The sequence below is a fragment of the Saccostrea cucullata genome, unplaced genomic scaffold (genome assembly GCF_032062105.1).
Source record: "Saccostrea cucullata isolate Sc308-1 unplaced genomic scaffold, CSIRO_AGI_Scuc_v1 ctg3624, whole genome shotgun sequence".
Taxonomy (NCBI): Eukaryota; Metazoa; Mollusca; class Bivalvia; order Ostreida; family Ostreidae; genus Saccostrea; species Saccostrea cuccullata.
The window spans coordinates 15,075-36,282 of NW_026932132.1; the positions used below are offsets into that span (position 1 = coordinate 15,075).

General features: G+C 33.0%; 1 protein-coding gene and 2 long non-coding RNA genes across 8 annotated transcripts; 1 reads left to right on the forward strand and 2 right to left on the reverse strand.

The window, feature by feature from the left end:
- The first annotated feature begins 1,434 nt into the window (after positions 1-1,434).
- On the forward strand, positions 1,435-5,311 carry LOC134234498 (uncharacterized). 2 transcript variants are annotated; one of them, XM_062716576.1, is made up of 7 exons: positions 1,435-1,592; positions 2,233-2,376; positions 2,548-2,641; positions 2,758-2,925; positions 3,067-3,164; positions 3,734-3,880; positions 4,612-5,311. In XM_062716576.1, exons 2-7 carry the CDS (start codon positions 2,345-2,347, stop codon positions 4,631-4,633), a joined length of 561 nt encoding a protein of 186 aa, XP_062572560.1. In that variant the 5' UTR covers positions 1,435-1,592; positions 2,233-2,344; the 3' UTR covers positions 4,634-5,311. The 2 variants fall into 2 exon arrangements, with proteins under 2 accessions (XP_062572560.1, XP_062572562.1); XM_062716578.1 differs by lacking the exon at positions 1,435-1,592 and adding an exon at positions 1,696-1,732.
- Positions 5,312-7,859: 2,548 nt separating this feature from the next.
- LOC134234500 (uncharacterized) lies at positions 7,860-8,932 on the reverse strand. Its single transcript, XR_009985189.1, has 2 exons — positions 8,235-8,932; positions 7,860-8,083 (listed from the first exon to the last, which is right to left on the reverse strand). It is a non-coding gene; the product is annotated as an uncharacterized LOC134234500 (long non-coding RNA).
- A 257-nt stretch (positions 8,933-9,189) lies between these two features.
- Positions 9,190-17,155, reverse strand: LOC134234499 (uncharacterized). 5 transcript variants are annotated; one of them, XR_009985185.1, is made up of 8 exons: positions 16,888-17,155; positions 14,830-15,000; positions 14,453-14,594; positions 13,944-14,099; positions 11,844-12,090; positions 11,389-11,528; positions 9,922-10,117; positions 9,190-9,739 (listed from the first exon to the last, which is right to left on the reverse strand). It is a non-coding gene; the product is annotated as an uncharacterized LOC134234499 (long non-coding RNA). The 5 variants fall into 5 exon arrangements; XR_009985187.1 differs by having other exon boundaries at positions 13,944-14,052; positions 16,888-17,153; XR_009985184.1 differs by having other exon boundaries at positions 13,944-14,048; positions 16,888-17,149.
- Between the last annotated feature and the right edge of the window lie 4,053 nt (positions 17,156-21,208).

Genomic DNA, 21,208 nt, shown 5'->3' on the forward strand with positions numbered 1-21,208 from the left:
AACAATTAATTCTAATATAAATAATCATTAAAGTTCAGCAGACATGGCAAGACATATAATCACTCTTAAAAGAATCAATAAAATGTCATAGAAAAATATGTTGCATAAAAATCTTATCAATTATGATTTCTTTTTATTCTTCTTCTTGAGTCCGCAGGAAAAACAGCATCTGAAAGAATTAAAACAACTCTAATTAAAGTAAAAGTAATTTGTTCAAACAAAAGCAAGTAAAAGACAAAGATTATTGATACAATTATTTTTAAAATTTTTATAAAGGAGTAAACATAAATAATAAATGGACATTGTTACTGTGAAAAGTGATAATTTAAGAGATTGGTCGAGTTCATCTATTCTAAATAGAAATCTTTCTGTACATTAACTCAATTGATTGGCAACATTACTTTTATAGATCATTGATTACCAAATTTATTCCAAGTAATATAAGTACTTTTATGTCACTCTAGTACACCCCTGTCTCTTAACTCAGCTGTATTGACCTTGACCTACTTACTTTGTTAAACTGTTGTCCTCCTCCTGTCTTTATTTACTGAACAGAAATGACATTAAACTATTTTATTTCATTGTCCTTCTGTCAATTTTTACTCAGCTGTATTGACCTTGACCTACTTACTTTGTTTCTCTGTTGTCCTCCTGTTTATCCTTACTGAGCTGTATTGATTTTCACCTAATAATATTGTTTTCCGTGCCTAATATGGCATGTCAAACGTTGCAATATTCGATAATCTTGTGATGTATATTCAAAATCTTGTGATGTATGTTCGAAATCTTGTGATGTATATTCAAAATCTTGTGATGTATATTCAAAATCTTGTGATGTATGTTCGAAATCTTGTGATGTATATTCAAAATCTTGTGATGTATATTCAAAATCTTGTGATGTATGTTCGAAATCTTGTGATGTATATTCAAAATCTTGTGATGTATGTTCAAAATCTTGTGATGTATATTCAATATCTTGTGATGTATATTCTTAAACTTGTGATGTATATTCTATAATCTTGTGATGTATGTTCGAAATCTTGTGATGTATATTCGAAATCTTGTGATGTATGTTTGATAATCTTGTGATGTATATTCGAAATCTTGTGATGTATGTTCGATATCTTGTGATGTATATTCGAAATCTTGTGATGTATATTCTATAATCTTGTGATGTATGTTCGAAATCTTGTGATGTATATTCGAAATCTTGTGATGTATATTCTATAATCTTGTGATGTATATTCAATATCTTGTGATGTATGTTCAAAATCTTGTGATGTATATTCAATATCTTGTGATGTATATTCGAAATCTTGTGATGTATATTCTATAATCTTGTGATGTATGTTCGAAATCTTGTGATGTATATTCGAAATCTTGTGATGTATGTTTGATAATCTTGTGATGTATATTCGAAATCTTGTGATGCATGTTCGATAATCTTGTGATGTATATTCGAAATCTTGTGATGTGTGTTCTACAATTCAGTGATGCGTGCAATAAAATTGCATGACGCAACAGAAAAGTAAGGACAATTTTCATTGGTTAGAAATAACGAAAGTAGCTGAAGCGTCGGGAAAACCATGCAGGTGAGAAAAAACACATAAGTTTGTTTATTGCAGCACTAATTACGAGATGCACGAGTGTTGTTCCTGGTGACATGATGGAGATATTTCGGCCTGCTAGAGAAAAAACTCAGTAAACGTAGATGTATTGACAAAATTTGTAGGTACTTGTAACGACATGTCACGATGCTGCATTGTCAGATACAGTATTTATACATGCATGCTAAAAAGTTAAATCTCGTAGTAATCAATATAGCAGAAGAATAATGAAGAGTACATACTACAAAAACTGTGCAATTTGTAGCAAGATTAATTTTTGTTTAACAGCTGTTTTTATGACATTTTATTTCGTATTATTACTACCAAATACTGTTACCGTTTGTTAATGTTTAATCCGAGATTCCTCTGACTCTAACCCCCGCTTTTATATTGTGACTTGTGCGCACAAGTCACAATATAAAAGCGGGGGTTAGAGTCAGAGGAATCTCGGATTAGTTAATGTTATGCACATGGTTATCTTGTACTTGCAAGTAAATGTAACATTTAAAAAAAAAAAATAATGAAAAAATAAGTCATTTAGGCTATTTGATAATAACATGCTAAATGAACATGTTTTGCTTTTTAATTCTCCTTCACTCAGTCTTTGTATAATGTATATTTTTAGATGAGCTGATCGCCAACCAGGAGATCAGAATGATCGCATCTGCTCCTGCCACTTTAAGGATGGTAAGAAGGAGGGGGACCCTGCATATTTTGCATGGAATGAAGGAAAGGCCATGGATTTCTCTGATCCTGAATGTACAAAAAGGTGAAATTATTTTTCAAAATATGACCGACATCTTGTTTTTGGATGGTGGGTGGGTGCCGGGTGGAGTTTAATTGAGAATATTTTACTAAAAATCTTTAAAAGGGTACATGTATAAACAGAGTAGCTTACAACTGAATAAAAAAATAATTCAAGTTTAATTATTTTACAAAGGAGGAAAAAACTCAAAAGTGAGGAGTCCCTGTCATCTTCACAGATGGACCAGTTGCAGATTCCACAAGCACCAAAATGTCAATATCAAGAAAAAGTAAAGCTCATTTAAAACACCAATGATGACAAATGACCAACACTGAAACATTTTCAATAATTTTTAATAATATATAAAGTTCTTTTAACTGTACATGATTTACAATATATTTTCAGTTGATATCAGAGCACAACTACTCAGCATCCTGCACATTTAACTGTACTCAAGAAATGCAGCGCCTCTCAACAGAAATACAACTGGAAAAGGAATTGCTTGCCCTAAAAATAGAGTCTAGTAAAAGGAAGCCAATATCAATCCACGATATTAAATACAACGAAGAGAAGGTACATTTAAAGGAATTCCAATTGTGATTTCCTATTTCCTAACAATTTCAGTTACTGTAATAAAAACTTGTTGCCATTGAGGGATGAACATCTTAGATTGACTGTTATGTTAACATATTTTGTTATTATTTGGGAGTTTAGGTCTCTGATCAGCAGGGGCATTTTCTCTATATAAGAAGAAAATGGAGACTCCCTACCCACCCGATGTATTTTGTCGGACAGTTTTCTGTACATTGCAGGTAAAAATTTTATTTATTAACTTTCCAGCCTCTTATTGTAAAGTACATTTTGGGTTCAGTTTTTGCTTTTCTTTAATTTTTAAAAAAAATTATTTAAATTCTCCTTTTCTTAGAATAAAATTCAAAAAGTAGCTTCTGATTGTAATGTATAAGACTACAGACATTGAACTTTGATTTGTTATCAAAAGGATTGATTTAAACTTGTCTAAATTAATTGTAAACAAAAATAAAAGGGGGCACCTGCTATTTCTTTAAGTGTTTTTCACTGGGGGGTGGGGAAACTTTTTTGTACATACTTAAGCAATAGGAGGGATTAGATAAGAATCAATTAGTATATCAGAGTCTTAAAAAATATACTTTGCATAAGCATAAAAAAATTCTATATCAGTCTTTTTAAAACCTTTGAATTTTGCTTAATTAACTATGATTTATCCAATTTTGGAGCTTTTTACCTAATTCTGGGTAGAATCCACCCTTATGAAATTATTGACTCAATTTTGACTTAATATCACTTTATTAACATCAAAGCACAAAAACAATTCATTGTACAAATATTTTATTTATTACAGTCACCAATATATCCAAATATCATCACCGGCCCAGACGTCATTCACTCCTTTGAATTGTGCTGGTAGCAGTAAGGTGTCATCATTTGAGATGGTCACAGTATCCAATACACTGAAGTCACAGGACTCAAATTTCATACATGTTCACAGGTAGGTGTATAGTCTTTGAAATTACCACAATTGACTAATTCTGGGACAGGTAAGTGTGTAAGTATAGGAATGAGAGCACCAAATCCCCGGATGCACACATGGCTTTGTTTGTTATGGAACATTAAACGGAATACTGAATGGGTAGGCGTTACGCCATTGGCTGAAATCAGGTATTTAATTGTTTTCATTTTAAAGTAAAATTAATGACCTTTGAAATAAATGATGGGATGAGGGAATATTACAGAAACTATAGAAATGCCAGGGAAGATTTTAGGAGTGGGGGTTAATTTTTTATGCCGCGTGTTATTTACTGCGAATCTCTACAAGTTGAAAATAACTGCAATTTTGACCTATAAATGCCATGGGACCATATATTTTTTTCAGTATTTTTTGTTAGGGCTTAGAACAAAGTTTGAAATGTTGCTAAAGATTTTTCTGAAATTGTCATAGTAAAGTACTGAGAGGGCCTAAGGTTTGTATGGAGTTCTATGGGAAAATAATTAGTGGTCTTTTCCCTATACAAGATGCTGTCTGATGGCGTAGTGTAGAATGTAGCGTAGAATGTTTTCCAAGTCGGCTTAAATGCAAAGGTTTGTTTTAAAATTTATCATAATGACTTGCAAAAATTTAATGCAGTTAAATTTATTGTATTCTTGAAAGATTGACTGTAACACAATTTTTTTTACACAATTACAAATAATCAAATTAATTTTTTTCCAACTTTTTTTCAGGGTCTCTGCCAAAATCTTTTGAGGATTTTTCCTCTGCTAGAGCATCCATGGATGCAAATGAAACAACCCAGGACATCCCAACACATATGGATAATCAGGCCATGGCCTACAGTATGTACAAAAGTTGCCATACTTTTAAAGCAGTAACTTGCGTGCCTCCAAATGGTGCACTTACATTTTGCTCCATGCTGTACCCAGGTTCTACTTCTGATGTAGCTATTGTACGTCACAGCCAAGTTTTACGAAAGTTCAAAGCTGGAGACCTTATTTTGGTGGTCAAAGGTTTCACCATTCATGACCAGTTGCCCCAGGGTGTCTGCTTAATTATAAAAGCTCTTTTATCGACACGAGGCCAGTTTACCATACAAGAAGCAGCACTGTTACAAGATTGCTAAAGCACTTATTCATGTGGAAAGAGCCAACGAGAGGATAAAGAATTACGAGATTCTCCGTCACATACCATCTACTTACAGACCAATCTCAACAAAAATATTTCAACTCTGTTCTTGTCTTGTAAACTTGCAAGCTCCACTTTTGAGAGAAATTACTTAAAGATACATGTACTTATTATAAATTTGCATTGGCGTGTGACAGTATACACTAAACAGTGAAGATATTCATACCAAAGTGCAAGGGATAAGCAAATTTTGATTTGTTATCAATGTCAATGGTTATATTTGTTAACTTTGTAGTATGTTGTAATACACACTGTGTGTTACCGACACCGGATATTGCTACCATCGAGGCGAGGAGTTCTTCCCATTTGAACAGGACACAGGTTGGAATTTATTTTATTTGTCAAAGAATTCGTCCTCATAAGTGTTCTACAAGTAATTCTGACGTAAAGAGGATGCTACACTTTTAGATTATATTCGTTCCGCAGCGTTTCGCAACGTCATTTTATTCAAACTTATCAAAACATGAAACCTGGTACCGGAGGAAATTCTACCTGAGAAAGTTTGAAGGCTGCTTTCTTAATTGTTTCAAACAATTTAGTTATGTTCACACACGCAAGTCCTTTTAAACTATATTTCTGAACTTCTTATATCAAAGTTAATGATACAAACTGTTTATTTACATCAAAACAAAGCAAATATTATTTTTCATAGTGTACGGCTTATTGTAAATTGTTTCAACAACTGTGTACGGCAAATTGAAATTTCACTGTACGGCATTTTGAGATTTTAAACAATCTGAAGCAACTTTTTTTTAACATTTTGAACTTTAAATTTTCATTCTACTATTTGCATTTGCTATGTTTGTATGAGAATAAAGACAGTTTTGAATATCCCACCCTTAAAGTATTTTTACAAGCCTGTGAAACCTCGCCAGACCAAGTACAATTAAACTAGAGCTCATTTAGACAGTATGCATTTGTGAAAATTGTAGTACATGTTGCGGTACCCAATTTGGACTTTCACTCCACTGGCAAAAGAAAATACACTTTATAATTTGAAGACATATCTAACATTTATGGCACACGATATAATAGCCAATCTCTTCATTTCAGGTTTCATGTGTATCCGGTATCTAACCAAATCAGTGTTGCGTTGGAAAAAAGTAAATTCTGCAAAGCCGTGATGAAAGGACCAGGATCAACAAAAATTTTAGCAGTAACCCTTCATTTGTGGAGTACGTGTGGGACATCCTTCTTGGGGAAATACAAACTGCAGGGACACACTAACTATATGGGCATTAACGAAAGGACACTGAGATATATTTGCTCCTGTAGGTATAAATTAGCTCTCCTCATTAAAAGATCCATTGGAGGCTTCAGTACATCCACCAGACCCCTCTTCCGACTTCTAATGCATTGGCGTAGACCTACCAAAAAACCTGACAAGAAAAAAGGGTATGATTATGTGCATTGTCAAAACACGAAAATCCTATTTCGGAAAGGGGGGGTGTTAGGTTCGAACTTCTTTCAGTACCATTTTTTTCAAACGCTATTACTTTTCTCATTTTTTTTACCTACACTGCAACATATGTATATTGCCCCCCCCCCCCTACAAAATTCCTGGATCCGCCACTGAAGTGCCATCAAAAGTTGGAAGACAAAAATTCAGCATACCCTACCTTAGGGTTGGAAAAGGGCTGCATTTCATTTCCGGAATTTTGAGCAATTATCAACTTTTCATTTCCGGCATTTTTTAGTTTTCATTTCCGACATTTTTTTGTTTTCATTTCCGACATTTTTCAGATAGTGCCTTTTGTAACAGATTTGAAAACTTTACCTATGAAAAATTTAAAGGAATACAAATCATAAATAAATCATTGAAATGCAAGTTCTGAGTTTTTATAAATTTATCAATGAAACGACAGTGACAATGGAAAATGCAGGCAACTACCTAAATTAAAGTTCGATTGATTGACTCGACGTTTACTCTGCGCAGAAGTAAAGCAGAAAAAATAAAATTCTGTGTAGAGCAGTATAATAAATACGTTATCAACTAGAGTAAAAATTCGATTAGAGTACATGTATATCTCAAGTGTCTTGGACATAAGTTTGGTGCTGTCACTGATATTTATTTAAGTGCACATTAAATGAGGTGAAAAAGTTGTATGTTCATTGAACTCTTTTACCTAGACTAAGTGCTACATGTGTGCATGTGTGTAGAAAATAAAATGTAGCATTCAGTTCCCATAAGTATTGACACTCCAACCCCGAAGAAAAACACAACAAAATCCAAACTATGTTTCGTATGTCCTGAAGTTTTAACATAAGGATTGCTTGCGTGTTTTTTTACTCCATTTTTTCTTTGCATAAGTTTTGAGACATTTTTACTGGTAATCTTTTTTCATTATTATTTTTAAAATCATAAATGAGATAACACTCACATTAAAATATTAAATTTTCAGGCGCAGATCCAGGAATTTTGCCGAGGGGGGAGGGGGGGGGGGGTGGTCAGCCAAGCCAACAGTAAAAAAAATCCCAGAGATGTTGTGTGTGTGTGTGGGGGGGGGGGGTAGTTGTTGACCTTGTAACGCTTTCTACCAAGAACTTTTCATACCAACTGTTTTCAAAGAGGTCCGTGTTTACAGAAGACTTTAAGGCCACTTTCACTTGGTTTAGTGTATACATGTACACATTTAAAAACTACAAATATTCCCGGGGCCCCAGACACACACCCCACCTAGATCCGGGCATAAATGTCTATTTTGCAAGGATGTGTGAACCTTTCTTTTCATAATTGAATTTTATTTTTTTTTTCACATTATACAGAAATAAAATATGTTGCAAATGTATATTCTATAGTTATTTTTTTCGTTTTATTTGTGAATTTCACAGAAACGCTGAAATTTCTCAATTTAATATTTTTGCTATGTCAATATTTTGTTTTGATCACATTTATGATGCTGTCGTACTGGCGCAACTCCGTAGCTATGGGCTCCTGCGTCTAGGACATCGATGTAAATTTTCTCTTTGCCTCATGTTCTTTTCGTCATTTCTTCGGAATTAAATACGTGGTCCCTATATATTAAATTAAAGAAACATAATGATAGAATAGGCTTCTCTGGGGATATTTTTCAAATACAGTACATTCTAAGATCACATTAATAAGAGTTGTATATATTGAGTGACAGAAATCTTCTTTTTTTCGGGGGGGGGGGGTAAGACTTACCTAGGAATGATTTTACTCAAGAAAATTTGGGTAGGCCTAAAAGTATATCAATTTTCCCCTTATCAAAGTTTATATTATTGTAATAAATTCCCTATAGCTTGCTCCTGGCAAATGTCTGGTATAATACGAAAATTGAAGGTGTGTAACACATTTTTTTCAACGATTATTTCTTGTGTATTATAAAATAACATTTGGGTAACGATATCCTCAAAGGAGGACACTGTTGCTTTGCAATAGAAGCAGGCAAACAGCGTAATATCTGAAATCAAATGAAAAAATCTGTTAAAAAAGATAGACAAGTTAATGAAATAATCAAAATGCCGTACACTTTGTTATGCGCAATCTAGCAATATGCCGTACTGTTATCCTCAATTAGCCGTACAGTACCCAAAAAAGGTTTTGTTTAGTTTTATCATTAAAACACTTTTTCATGACACGAATCATACAGAACATGAAGGACATTTAAATTCTTAACAATTACTGATAGTAAGATTTTTCATTTAAGCGTAGAAACATATCTAAGAAGCACTTCAAACTTTCTCAGGTAGAATTTCCTCCGGTACCAGGTGGCATGTTTTGATAAGTTTGAATAAAATGACGTTGCAAAATGCTGCGGAACGAATATAATCTAAAAGTGTAGCATCCTCTTTACGTCAGAAATACATGTAGAACACTTATGAGGACAAATTCTTTGACAAATAAAATAAATTCCAACCTGTGTCCTGTTCAAATGTGAAGAACTCCTCGCCTCGATGGTAGCAATATCCGGTGTCGGTAACACACAGTGATACATGTACTTCAGAAAATGAAAATCCCTTTTGTTTAGCATGGATTTATTACAAGAATGTTTGGCAATTCGATTCTTCATTTGACAATATAATTTGGAAGAGGGTTTACTTATAATTTTAAATCTCTAGTTTAAAGTATATTTACCTTTAAAGCACAACTCAACAAATTCATGTTTTCAACAATTTATCTATTAAGAAAGACAAAAATGTTACATTTTCACTTTGAGAATAACATCTTCAATTCATTAATAAAATGATTCTAAATTTTGATATTCTTTTTTTATGTAGTACATAGATTTTATTAATCATCATTGCTATTTAAAATAGTCTTATAAGCCAGAAGTTTTATGATGGATTCATTGGATTGTGACATATCATATCATACATTTATGAGACTTGGGAACATTCAACACATTTAACATGATTACCCATTTTCCATTGTTAGAAAATTCTAGAGGTACAAAACTAAGTGTCAAGAAGTTCAAACCAGAACTCAGTTTTCCATCAGTGCTGGAATGAAAATGTTAATGTAGAAATCTATCAGCTTTGGAACATTTGCTGTCCATTCAATGTCTTTTACTATTCTAATCACAATGCAGTCTACTCTTGTCCACACAATTAAGTCGCAGAATGTTTTGTTACATATGTGTAGCTGGCCTTGAATTTGATGATAGTACGGGTGACTGGTTTTCAGGCACAGGGTATCTTGTTTAAGATCTAAAAAAAAATCAAAAAACACTTAAGTTGTGTCATACCAGTACATATCCCCTCCTTTTTCAATATCTTCATACCATATTGAACAGCTGCACTTGTAAATTAATACATGTTTTGAAATCATTTACTCACCAAGATTTTTAATTTCAAAGTACTGGACAATACAGATTTTTAATGTTATTTACCTATGAAAAATCCTTCAAATTTTGTGCCCCATCTGCTACTGTTGAAGACGATGCTGTATATGGACACTTCACCTCTACAATATCAGGAATGGCGTCTTTGGCTTCTGGAGTTTGATAAAATACACTGCATGTTGGTGGTCGAACAACTAAGCCATCAGGTGAAGCTCCCAACACTCCGGATTCATGCAACCATATCCTTTCCAGAAAAAATTATAATACTACTGAATGCAAACAAACCATAATACAATTGATTTTGTAATGCAAACAAAGTCTAAGTAGAGCTTTTATAATCCTTCTACTTCAAAAAGCAAATTTTCTGGAATATGTTGGTAACTGAATATTTATGCCCCGCCATGAATATGGCCGGGGCATATAGTGTTTGTCATGTCCGTCTTCTGTCCTTCCGTCCCACTTCGTGTTTAGCTCTGTTCAAAGCTAAGTTTCAAAGAAACTATCCAAGATATTTTCATCAAACTTCATATGCTGATAGATATTGATGAGAGCTATGCAACTGCATCAACATTTTTTGACCTTGACCTTTCCTTTGACCTTGACCTGACTTTTCTTAAATAGTGTTTAGCTCTGTTTTAAACATACCATTCAAGATGGTGTTATCAAACTTTACATGTTGATACAAACTTGCATAGATGATGCATCTAGAGATGAACACTATCGGACTTGCTTCGGATGCTGGATCTGACCTAAATTTTCCAGATGAGTGACCAAATTAAAGTTTTTGGAGCAGGTCCATTCTTAAGGAACTATAAGCCCTACTTAGACCAAACTTGCTTGGATGATGCATCTAAGGATGGACACTACCAGACTTGCTTCGGATGCTGGATCTGACCTACATTTTCCAGATGAGTGACCAGGTTGAAGTTTTTGGAGCAGATTTATTCCTAAGGAACTATCAGCCCTACTTAGACCAAACTTGCATGGATGATGCATCTAGGGATGGACACTACCAGACTTGCTTCGGATGCTGGATCTGACTCACATTTTCATTCCCAAGTAACTATAAGCCCTACCTAAACCAAACTTGCATGGATGATGCAGCTAGGGATGGACACTACCAGACTTGCTTCGGATGCTGGATCTGACCTATATTTTCATTCCCAAGTAACTATAAACCCTACCTGAACCAAACTTGCATGGATGATGCATCTAGGGATGGACACTACCAGACTTGCTTTGGATGCTGGACCTACATTTTTATTCCCAACTAACTATAAGCCCTGCCTGAACCAAACTGATCAAATTTTATACATGTACAAATTTCATGTTGCTTTACTAATATATCCTCGGCGGGGCATTCATGTCCTATGGACATATTTCTAGTTTTATTTTTACAATTAGACTTCAGTAATTGATTTCTGTTTTTTTACCAGGATAAGTCCTGTTATTTGTTTTGACACATTGAATGTTAACATGTCAGAGGTTGAATGAATGTTATTTTGTGCTGTATACCTGACTGCTCTACAGCTGCATCAAAGTCCTTTTCATACTTTCTCAAAGCATCATCTTCATGAGTGATACCCCATGCAACAGCCTTGATGGACTCCAGATTGTAAGCCGACATCAGCTGTTTCTTCAGTGACAATGTCAATCTGGAGAAGAAAATATGATTTTTGGTTATTAATCTTATATTTCCTGCATCTTTATGTACAAATATCTAGTCATTACAGTCGAACCTCATTATCTCAAACTCAATGAGACCAAGAAAAATGTTGGAAATATCCGTGGATTCAAGAATAATACATAAAGAGTTATCAAGAATATAATGTCCCAGTCTTTTATAAATGGTTTGGACTTCAAAATTACTTTGACATATCCATGAAATATGAGATAATGGGTTTGAGATAACAAAGTTTGACTGTAATTTTAAAAGTCTATTTCGCAAAAAATTTAATCACACGTCTTACCGCCTTTGCTTAGAACTGAGAACTGCACCAAAGTTGGAAGCTGATATGCTATGTTTCCTTACAATCGACCACATTGGGTTGTTTCATTGCCAATGCAGCTCTTTTAATGGATTCAGGGATAATGCATGCTGTAACCATACCATAGGGGTATCAGAATGAACATACTCTGGTGATGTTAACAGGTCTTCAATGAGAGGTACAGGTGGACCAGGTTCACATGGCTCTGGTTCAAGAATCCAATTCAATGCTGAAAAATTTCATTACTTGTGTCATTCTCAAAAATATCATCCATAATATCCATATCACATATACCAAGTATTTATATAAGAGTCCATACATTTCATTTTAGTGAACACTGTCATGGGTTTTTGTAATGTATGCATTACATATCAAATTTACAACTCACTTGCATATATTTGTTCAGAATTGTTCCTGTATATAATTTTGCACGTGGCATTCTTAGTGTGAAAATGCCATGTAAAAATTGGTGCAAATGTACAATTAATATTTACTTAATTATTAACAAGGTTTCATAATGACAGAGTATTTAAATAATAGAAGAATGATCTGATAATTCGCAAGAATATGAAACAAAATATTTTTTTTAATGCAATTGAATAATTTATTTTTCCTTTCAAAAATGTATGCTCATGTACAAAAATGCTATCATATTTATAATATTGTCTTTCCAATTATTCAAAGGTTGTTATTAATATTCATTACATAGTATGTTCAAAAATTGGGCATTATACATAGCCAACTATATTATACTCCTCATCTTTGTACATTTGTTCACAATTAAAATTAACCATCGGTCAGTAACAAAATAACAGTTTCATAATACTCGTAATATAAAAATCGAATCAAACTTAAATAACAACAATAGTAACACCAAAATCATAACTTCCTTCTTATATTTTACCAATAAACCTTCCAAGGTGCAAAAAACACTGGTCACTTTCATCAGAGGGTCGGTTTAAGGCACTTCAAATATGAAGCAAATTTTTTAACAACTGATTTATTTATATTTAATGATTGATCATTTTCTTAAAAAAAAAAAACAAGAGGCCCATGGGCCACATCGCTCACCTGAGCACTGTGGCTAGGAAAAAGTAAAAATTGGTTTTTTATTGAAAAGTTTAAATCCAAAAGTAGTCCCTTGACCAATCATGGCTTTGCTTTTCTTGAGAAGGTTATTTTTAAAGAATTTTCCTATATATTTCTATATAAAATTTGATCATCCTTTGTGGCCCCGTCCTACCCCCGAGGACATGATTTGAACAAACTTGAATCTACACTACCTAAGGATGCTTCCATATAAATATGATCAATCAGGGTTTTGCTGTTCTTGAGAAGAAGATTTTTAAAGATTTTTCCTTTATATTTCTATGTAAAACTTTGATCTTCCATTGTGGCCCCGCCCTACCCCGGGGGTTATGATTTGAACAAACTTGAATCGACACTACCTGAGGATGCTTCCTTATAAATAGGATCAATTATGGCTTTGTCATTCTTGAGAAGAAGATTTTTAAAGAATTTTCCTATATATATTTTTATGTTAAACTTTGGTCAGCCATTGTGGCTCCGCCCTCCCCCCGGTGGTCATGATTTGAACAAATTTAAATCTACACTACCTGAGGATGTTTCTCCATAAGTTTCATTTTTCCTGGCACAGTGGTTCTTGAGAACAAGATTTTTAAAACATACCATCAAATTTACATTCATTCCCAATTATCTCCCCTTGAATGAGGGTGTGGCCCTTTATTTGAACAAACTTGAATCCCCTTCACTCAAGGATGCTTTGTGGCAAGTTTGGTTGAAACTGGTCCATGGGTTCTAGAGAAGAAGTCGAAAATATGAAAAGTTTACAGACAGATGGACAGACAGACAGACAAACAGCTAGATAGACAAAATGTGATCAGAAAAGAGCTAGAAATGAAACATTCCTCACCACAAAAGCCAGAAGAATATAGGGACCACCACCAGTAACATGTTTCTGGGAAGAACCAAACCAAGCAGAGATAAATATCAATAGTCCTGAATCTTCGATGCAGGACCAAGTACGAGAATTGCTACAAACACTACTCTCCGGAGACTTACCTATTATCCTATGATGTAACATACTTTGTCCACTGCAGCTGGTTCCCTCATAAGCTGGTAGCGAAGACAGTTCAGGATGTCCTGTCAACTTTGTTCCTCAACTTCCTGTCTTGGACAGAAAAGCAATAAGTGGAAATCTTTAGTGTTGCCTAGTGACTTTGAATTAAAAAGAAAGTTGCAAGATTGTGAAGGGGGGGGGGGGGGTTCTGATGCTGTGCATTTTAATTAAATGTACGAAATCTGTATTTCACAGTTTAATGCATTCATGTATTTTGTGAATTGTCTTAGGATTCGTGTAATAATTGTTGCTATGTATTATTAAGCACTAAATCTATTCAACTGCATGTGTAAATGGGGAAAATGTGAATATGTAAATGATGTATAATTGCAATGTGTAAAATGTGACATTTTCTTATATGAGGGAGTCAGTGTTCATGTAATTTTTTTTTCATTAATTATTTTATTTATCTTGATAAAATTATTTCAATTAACAATATTGTTTTTCTTACCAGTCTGATGAACTCAACAAAGGTTACAGAGGTGAATGGTAGAAATATGGGTATTACAGGTGTCAAAACTCTTCGTTGAAGACCAGACTGCATGCCGCACTGTAAAATCACCATTTTTGATCTTTAAAAGGGGAGGCTACTCCTGAAATCAAAGAAATTGTCATAAAAATGAGTAACCTGATTTTCTTTAGGTCTCACACAAGGAAATAATTTCACTATATGTTACTATATAGCTTTAATTAAATAAATTAATTAACTAGACTCTCAGCAGATAATTCATGAATGAGAAAAAAGATTAATGCTTAGACAAAATTTGAGATCAGAAAAAATATACCCCTTATGCGGCTTTTAAGAAAGAAAATTGAGACTAAACATACCTATACCCCGAAATACACATGGGCAAACAGCCAACACACCATCGAGGAAGTTACATCGATCATGCGTACCTAAAAAAAAAGAGTTCCCTTTGATTCAGTGGCACAATTCTGCTGATATGATATTCCTAGTGCATGAGTCCAAAATTAAAACTGTAGACCTACGTAAAGTTCCTGAAAATGAAAAAAGAAAAGAAATGTTATTGTCACTATATACATCATACATAGAACTACATTTGTTCATTTTAATTAGCTATCTCCTTGCATAAGACCTTTAAGGGTAATTTTATGCTATTTACCATGTGCACTGATTGCCATAAAACTAAAGAAAAAATACCAGCCTTACAAAGTCACTTAACCATGACCTTTGACATACCTTACTAAGAATACCCTGGACAATTTGGTTTAACTTAAGACTTCTGAATTTTTAAATGCAGGTTTTGATAAATTAACCATTTAATATACTTATGAGCTCATAAAACTGTTCTTTAAAACTGTATGATAAAGAGTGTAAAAACTTTGAAACATGTTTGGAAAGTATTATCACACATGTGATATTATGGGATAAATTATCACCACAGAAAGATCAAAGAAAATCACTGCAGATATGCAACAATAATTCTTATCATTGTTTATTGTATGTCAAGTCTAGAATATGATATATCATTACAAATATTATGATTTTTAGCCGGGCACATTGCTCGTAGAGCAATGCTCAGCTATTGCGACGGTGAGCAACAGAAAATGCTGCTTCTTCACCGCCAAATTGAGTTTACGAGTAAAAGTATGGTACGTGCACCAGCCGCTGTTGAGAAAACAAAATCCATTCAACACCTTAAGAAATAGTAAATTGAATATTTTTATCATAATATTAAATTGTTTAATATTTTTTCCTGGCTCCTTTGACTAATATTTTACAAAGTATAATTCAACGGGTGCGAAAGGTTTTCACCAGGTATCCCTGTCTGCATCATATTCTATAAACAATATAATTAAAATTAGATGTTAGATCTGCTCGCATACTCGCCACACAACATCTAACAAGTCATCCCATTGAGGGTCACGTAAGAGGTTAAATTCGGAACGCCTCAAGATTTATTCGCTTCAACAATATATGATGATTTTGCCAGCTGCGATTTGATTAATTGATAGAATTTGACCTCTGACGTGACCCTCAACGGGATGTTGTTAGATGTTAGTGTAGCGAGTATGCAAGCGGATCTAACATCTAATTTGAATTAGATTGATTCTATAAATAAAGGTTGTACTATCAGGCTAACACAAATGCAGGGAACATCATTAATGACTTAATGCAAATCTCCCCGCTGAGGACACATCAGTGCAGAGACGTTTGACCTTAATCTTGCTGCATCGGTGTTTATTTACTTCTGTTTATATATAAAGCCGGATTACCCCGACACAATACGTGATAAATATTTTTTGCTGTTAATTTCTAGCTATATTTTATTTTATTTTTAAAACTATTTAATATTATACATGCCATTGAGATATTTTTGTGTGTATTACATATTCTCTAAACGTCTGAACGTGATTTTAAACTGTCACCACAGTCCTTGTTCATTATCCTGTAAATGAGCCCGGCTCAATACATTTACTATAAAAATAATTGGACAAATTTGTGAATGACAATATTCAATGATGCATAGCAATTAATCTTTTCCAGACATTCCCCTTCTCCTAAAAATTTGTCGTGTTATTTATTTATTTATTGCAAAGTCGTCCCTGGACAAGGGCTACGGTCAATGCAGCTGCAATGGGCCATGCAATTTCGAACCCTGCGTGGTGAGAGTTTGTCCCGAGACACAGTTAGATTATTCTAACTAGCACCAATATAGAATAAATCATACCGATTAATCAACATCACTACAATATGAGGACGTAAAAATAGGATAAAACATCCTTTAGCTGTTTAGTCCAGCAATAAGCCACTAAATTGTTTTTGATGTACCTTCAAACAAATCAAATTAATGTTCTTGATTCCAACTTTTCACGTTATGACTGACTTAGTGCTTCTTGATACCAAAACAATTTTTCTATTACCTATAATTTTGACTTTAGGTTGAATTCGTCAATTTCATGCTTGCGAAGTTGTGTCAATGTGTGCATTACGACCGCTCCGGCTACTTTCGTTATTTCTAACCAATGAAAATTGTCCTTACTTTTCTGTTGCGTCATGCAATTTTATTGCACGCATCACTGAATTGTAGAACACACATCACAAGATTTCGAATATACATCACAAGATTATCGAACATACATCACAAGATTTCGAATATACATCACAAGATTATCAAACATACATCACAAGATTTCGAATATACATCACAAGATTTCGAACATACATCACAAGATTATAGAATATACATCACAAGATTTCGAATATACATCACAAGATATTAAATATACATCACAAGATTTTGAACATACATCACAAGATATTGAATATACATCACAAGATTATAGAATATACATCACAAGATTTCGAATATACATCACAAGATTTCGAACATACATCACAAGATTATAGAATATACATCACAAGATTTCGAATATACATCACAAGATATCGAACATACATCTCAAGATTTCGAATATACATCACAAGATTATCAAACACACATCACAAGATTTCGAATATACATCACAAGATTTCGAACATACATCACAAGATTATAGAATATACATCACAAGTTTAAGAATATACATCACAAGATATTGAATATACATCACAAGATTTTGAACATACATCACAAGATTTTGAATATACATCACAAGATTTCGAACATACATCACAAGATTTTGAATATACATCACAAGATTTTGAATATACATCACAAGATTTCGAACATACATCACAAGATTTTGAATATACATCACAAGATTTTGAATATACATCACAAGATTTCGAACATACATCACAAGATTTTGAATATACATCACAAGATTATCAAATATTGCAACGTTTGACATGCCATAGCCTAAGACCATAAACTTAGAACAGACTAAAGTAAAAATTTCAAACTAATTTAACCTTTGAAAGACTTGTTATAATATGAAACAAAATTTTCAACATATGTTTGAATTTTAATGTTATACAAAGTAGCAATTTTGTAAGTTAATATGTTACACGAAATTAAATTTATTAAAAATCCAATTTTTGACTTCAGTCTATTATCAGTTTATGGTCTTGGGCAGTTTGTTTCTCCATTTTTACTGAGCTGTAGTGACCTTGACCTACTTACATTGTTTTACTTTTCTCTTTTTGTTTATCTGTACTGATGTGTGACGTAGATTGTTGTCTCAGTCTTGTGTCATTGTTGTCCTCTGTGCTCACATTACCATTCTTGGAATTCAGAACCTGATAAATGTTACATTTCAAAACTGTCGCATAATTGAAATGACCATTAGGTCATGCTTTATTACTCGAACATCTGCTGATTATCAGGACGTTTAGCTCATACACTTCTAATTTTATGAATATCCTATTGTATGAAGAAGAGGATAGAAAAGATTCATTTAAGGACTAATAATCCTCTTCTCTTTAATTCACATTTTTTCAAAAAACTTCAAAAACTTCCCAACATTGATTTTTATTAAGAGTAATACCAGCAGGTTAAAATGGTAAACATTTTAAGATTTGAAGCGCTGCTTAATTTTTTTCAGAAATGATTTTTATGTCAGATCATGCTATGAAGAAATTTTAAAACAGACAAAAATTTAAAATATGATTATACGAAAATCATATTTAGTATCATATCTATTAAATCATATAGAAAACAATAAAACGCTGCTTCCTAAGTCATGGTTTAGCTATATTGTATATTGATTGTAAGGAAAAAAAACATCTGTTCTCTTTCTTCTAAATATTTTCATACTAAATAAAAATTCTGTATTTGGTACTTGAAAGATAAAACCGTTATTAAAAACATAGAACTTATTCGACTTAAAGGGATATTAAAACTGGATTTAAATGTTTTTTAAATAAACAAAAAAACATTTGAAAAGTATAGTAAAAATAAATAGGTGATATTTCTATCATTTGTAATATATTTGATCAAATCAAATACTCACAGGTTTTTAAAAAAAGAAACTCTGAAAAAGAAACTATGAGTAGTAGTCGTATTTTTAACTTGGAGAGTTATATTTCTTATCAGAGGGTCTGAGCAGCCCTCATGTCATATCCTGAATGGGACACTGCATTTTGAAATATCCACTCGGGTAAAAAACAAAGGAACCTGAAAGGAGGCATATCGGAGGCTTGTTGATCCTCGACATTTATAATCTTTTGTAATTTAATTAAAAATGGCGCACCTAGTATATGTAGAGTGTTTATTTCTACTTAAGTTTTCGCCTGTATCCATCCCATTTCAGCTCTGAAAACTATAAATGACCTAAACAGGAGTATGCTTAAGGTTTATCTTTAAACTTTGGATTGTTTTGACAAATGCTCAAATGTCTTATTAATTCTTCAGCATTTTGTGATCGTAACCGCTTTTTTTTTTTTAACCTTTATGGCATGTTTTCGGCATTGAAAGGACAACGACAAGTACATTATTATTGCCGTGGAGAACAGCGGTATTATTACAAATAAGTTCGCATGTGTTACTTGTTAGAATTATTATTATTATTATGTTTATTCAGGCAAAGAGTCAAATTCATTACAAATCATAACACAAATTACATTCCAAAATTAATTAGGGATCGCTTAAAAGTTCTAGCACATACATGTAGCTATCACATTAAAACAATATCACTCCAGGTATTATCACAGTTATCATTATCACAGGATTATACAGATCTCAGAACCAGATCTTATCACATACAACACAAATAAACATATTTTTAATCAATCTTTGCCTAGGATAACCCATGAAAGCAATATATAAAACATGCTTATTTCCAATGGGGTCCTAAGATGGTACAAGTTGATTATAATTTAATTGACTAAGACAGCATAGACAAAAATAAAAAATAAAATTGAGGATTACATAATTTTCCTAGCCTGAATAAAATAATTTGAAATATATATACATAATCACAGTTTCAGGTTAATACAAATTATTTTAAAAAGTTTCATTCCCTTGTAAATATATTATATATAAATACATTCTTCCATCCTTAGAGCTTCTTGTGTAAGATGCAACTTGACAGCAGATTTAAAACTAGCTCTATTGGCTATAGTTTTTACTTCCAATGGAAGAGAATTCCAGTTTAAAATGGCTTGATAATAAAAATTTGAATCATTGTATGCTCCAACCCTGGGTACATGATAATTAAAATTGGACGCTCCCCTAGTAGCATTATTATTCCTATCAAAATTCTCATTTAGATAATTTGGTGCTAGGCTATGATTGATGTTAAAAACATGATTTAGTCTTAACTGTTTTACACGATCAGATACACGTAGTGTATTTATTGAATCTAAAATATCGCAATTGATCCTGGCTCTAGGATTCAGATTTAAAATAAATCTTACTGTTTTGTTTTGAAGAACTTGTAACTTATTTTTCAAAGATTTGGACAGACTTTCGTACCATGCTGATGAACAGTAATCAAAATAGCACTGAATTAGTGCAGATGCTAATGTTAATCTGGATCTTTTATTTAACCATTTTCCATTCCTGTATAAGAACTTCAGTCTAGAATTGACCTTGGTCACGATCTCATCTACTATTAAGTTACATTTTAGAAATTTATCAATTGTGATTCCTAGATACTTAACAGAGTCACTGGATTTGATAATATGATCGTGACATTTAACCTCAAATTGACCTTCATTTTTTAATTTGCGACTTGGACCAAAAAGGATAGACTCTGTTTTTCCAAGATGGAGAGATAACTTATTATCTATTAGCCACTCGGAACACTTCTCTAGCACCTTCCCAAGTTTGTTAGAGATAACATTAGGGTCTCTGTGTGAGCATAAAATAGCGCTATCATCAGCATAAAGAATGAGTTTACAATCTGTATCTATACTGATGGACATATCATTAACATAGCATAAAAACAATAAAGGGCCTAAAATGCTCCCTTGGGGAACCCCACAAGTAATTTTCTTTGACTTAGATACAACACCTCTGCAACCCACCACCTGAGACCTGTCAGTTAGATATGACTTAAACCATTGATTATCAATTCCCATAATGTCTAATTTGTTACATAATATTTCATGGTCCACTGTATCAAACGCTTTTTGTAGGTCTAACATTATCATTCCTGTAAATAATCCCTTAGAGTTATTGTCCCTAATATGGTGCAACAAATGTATAAGGCATGTATCAGTAGAATATTTACTCCGAAACCCAGATTGAAACTCATACAACATGTTATTGTTATGTAAAAATTCCTTAAGTTGACAATA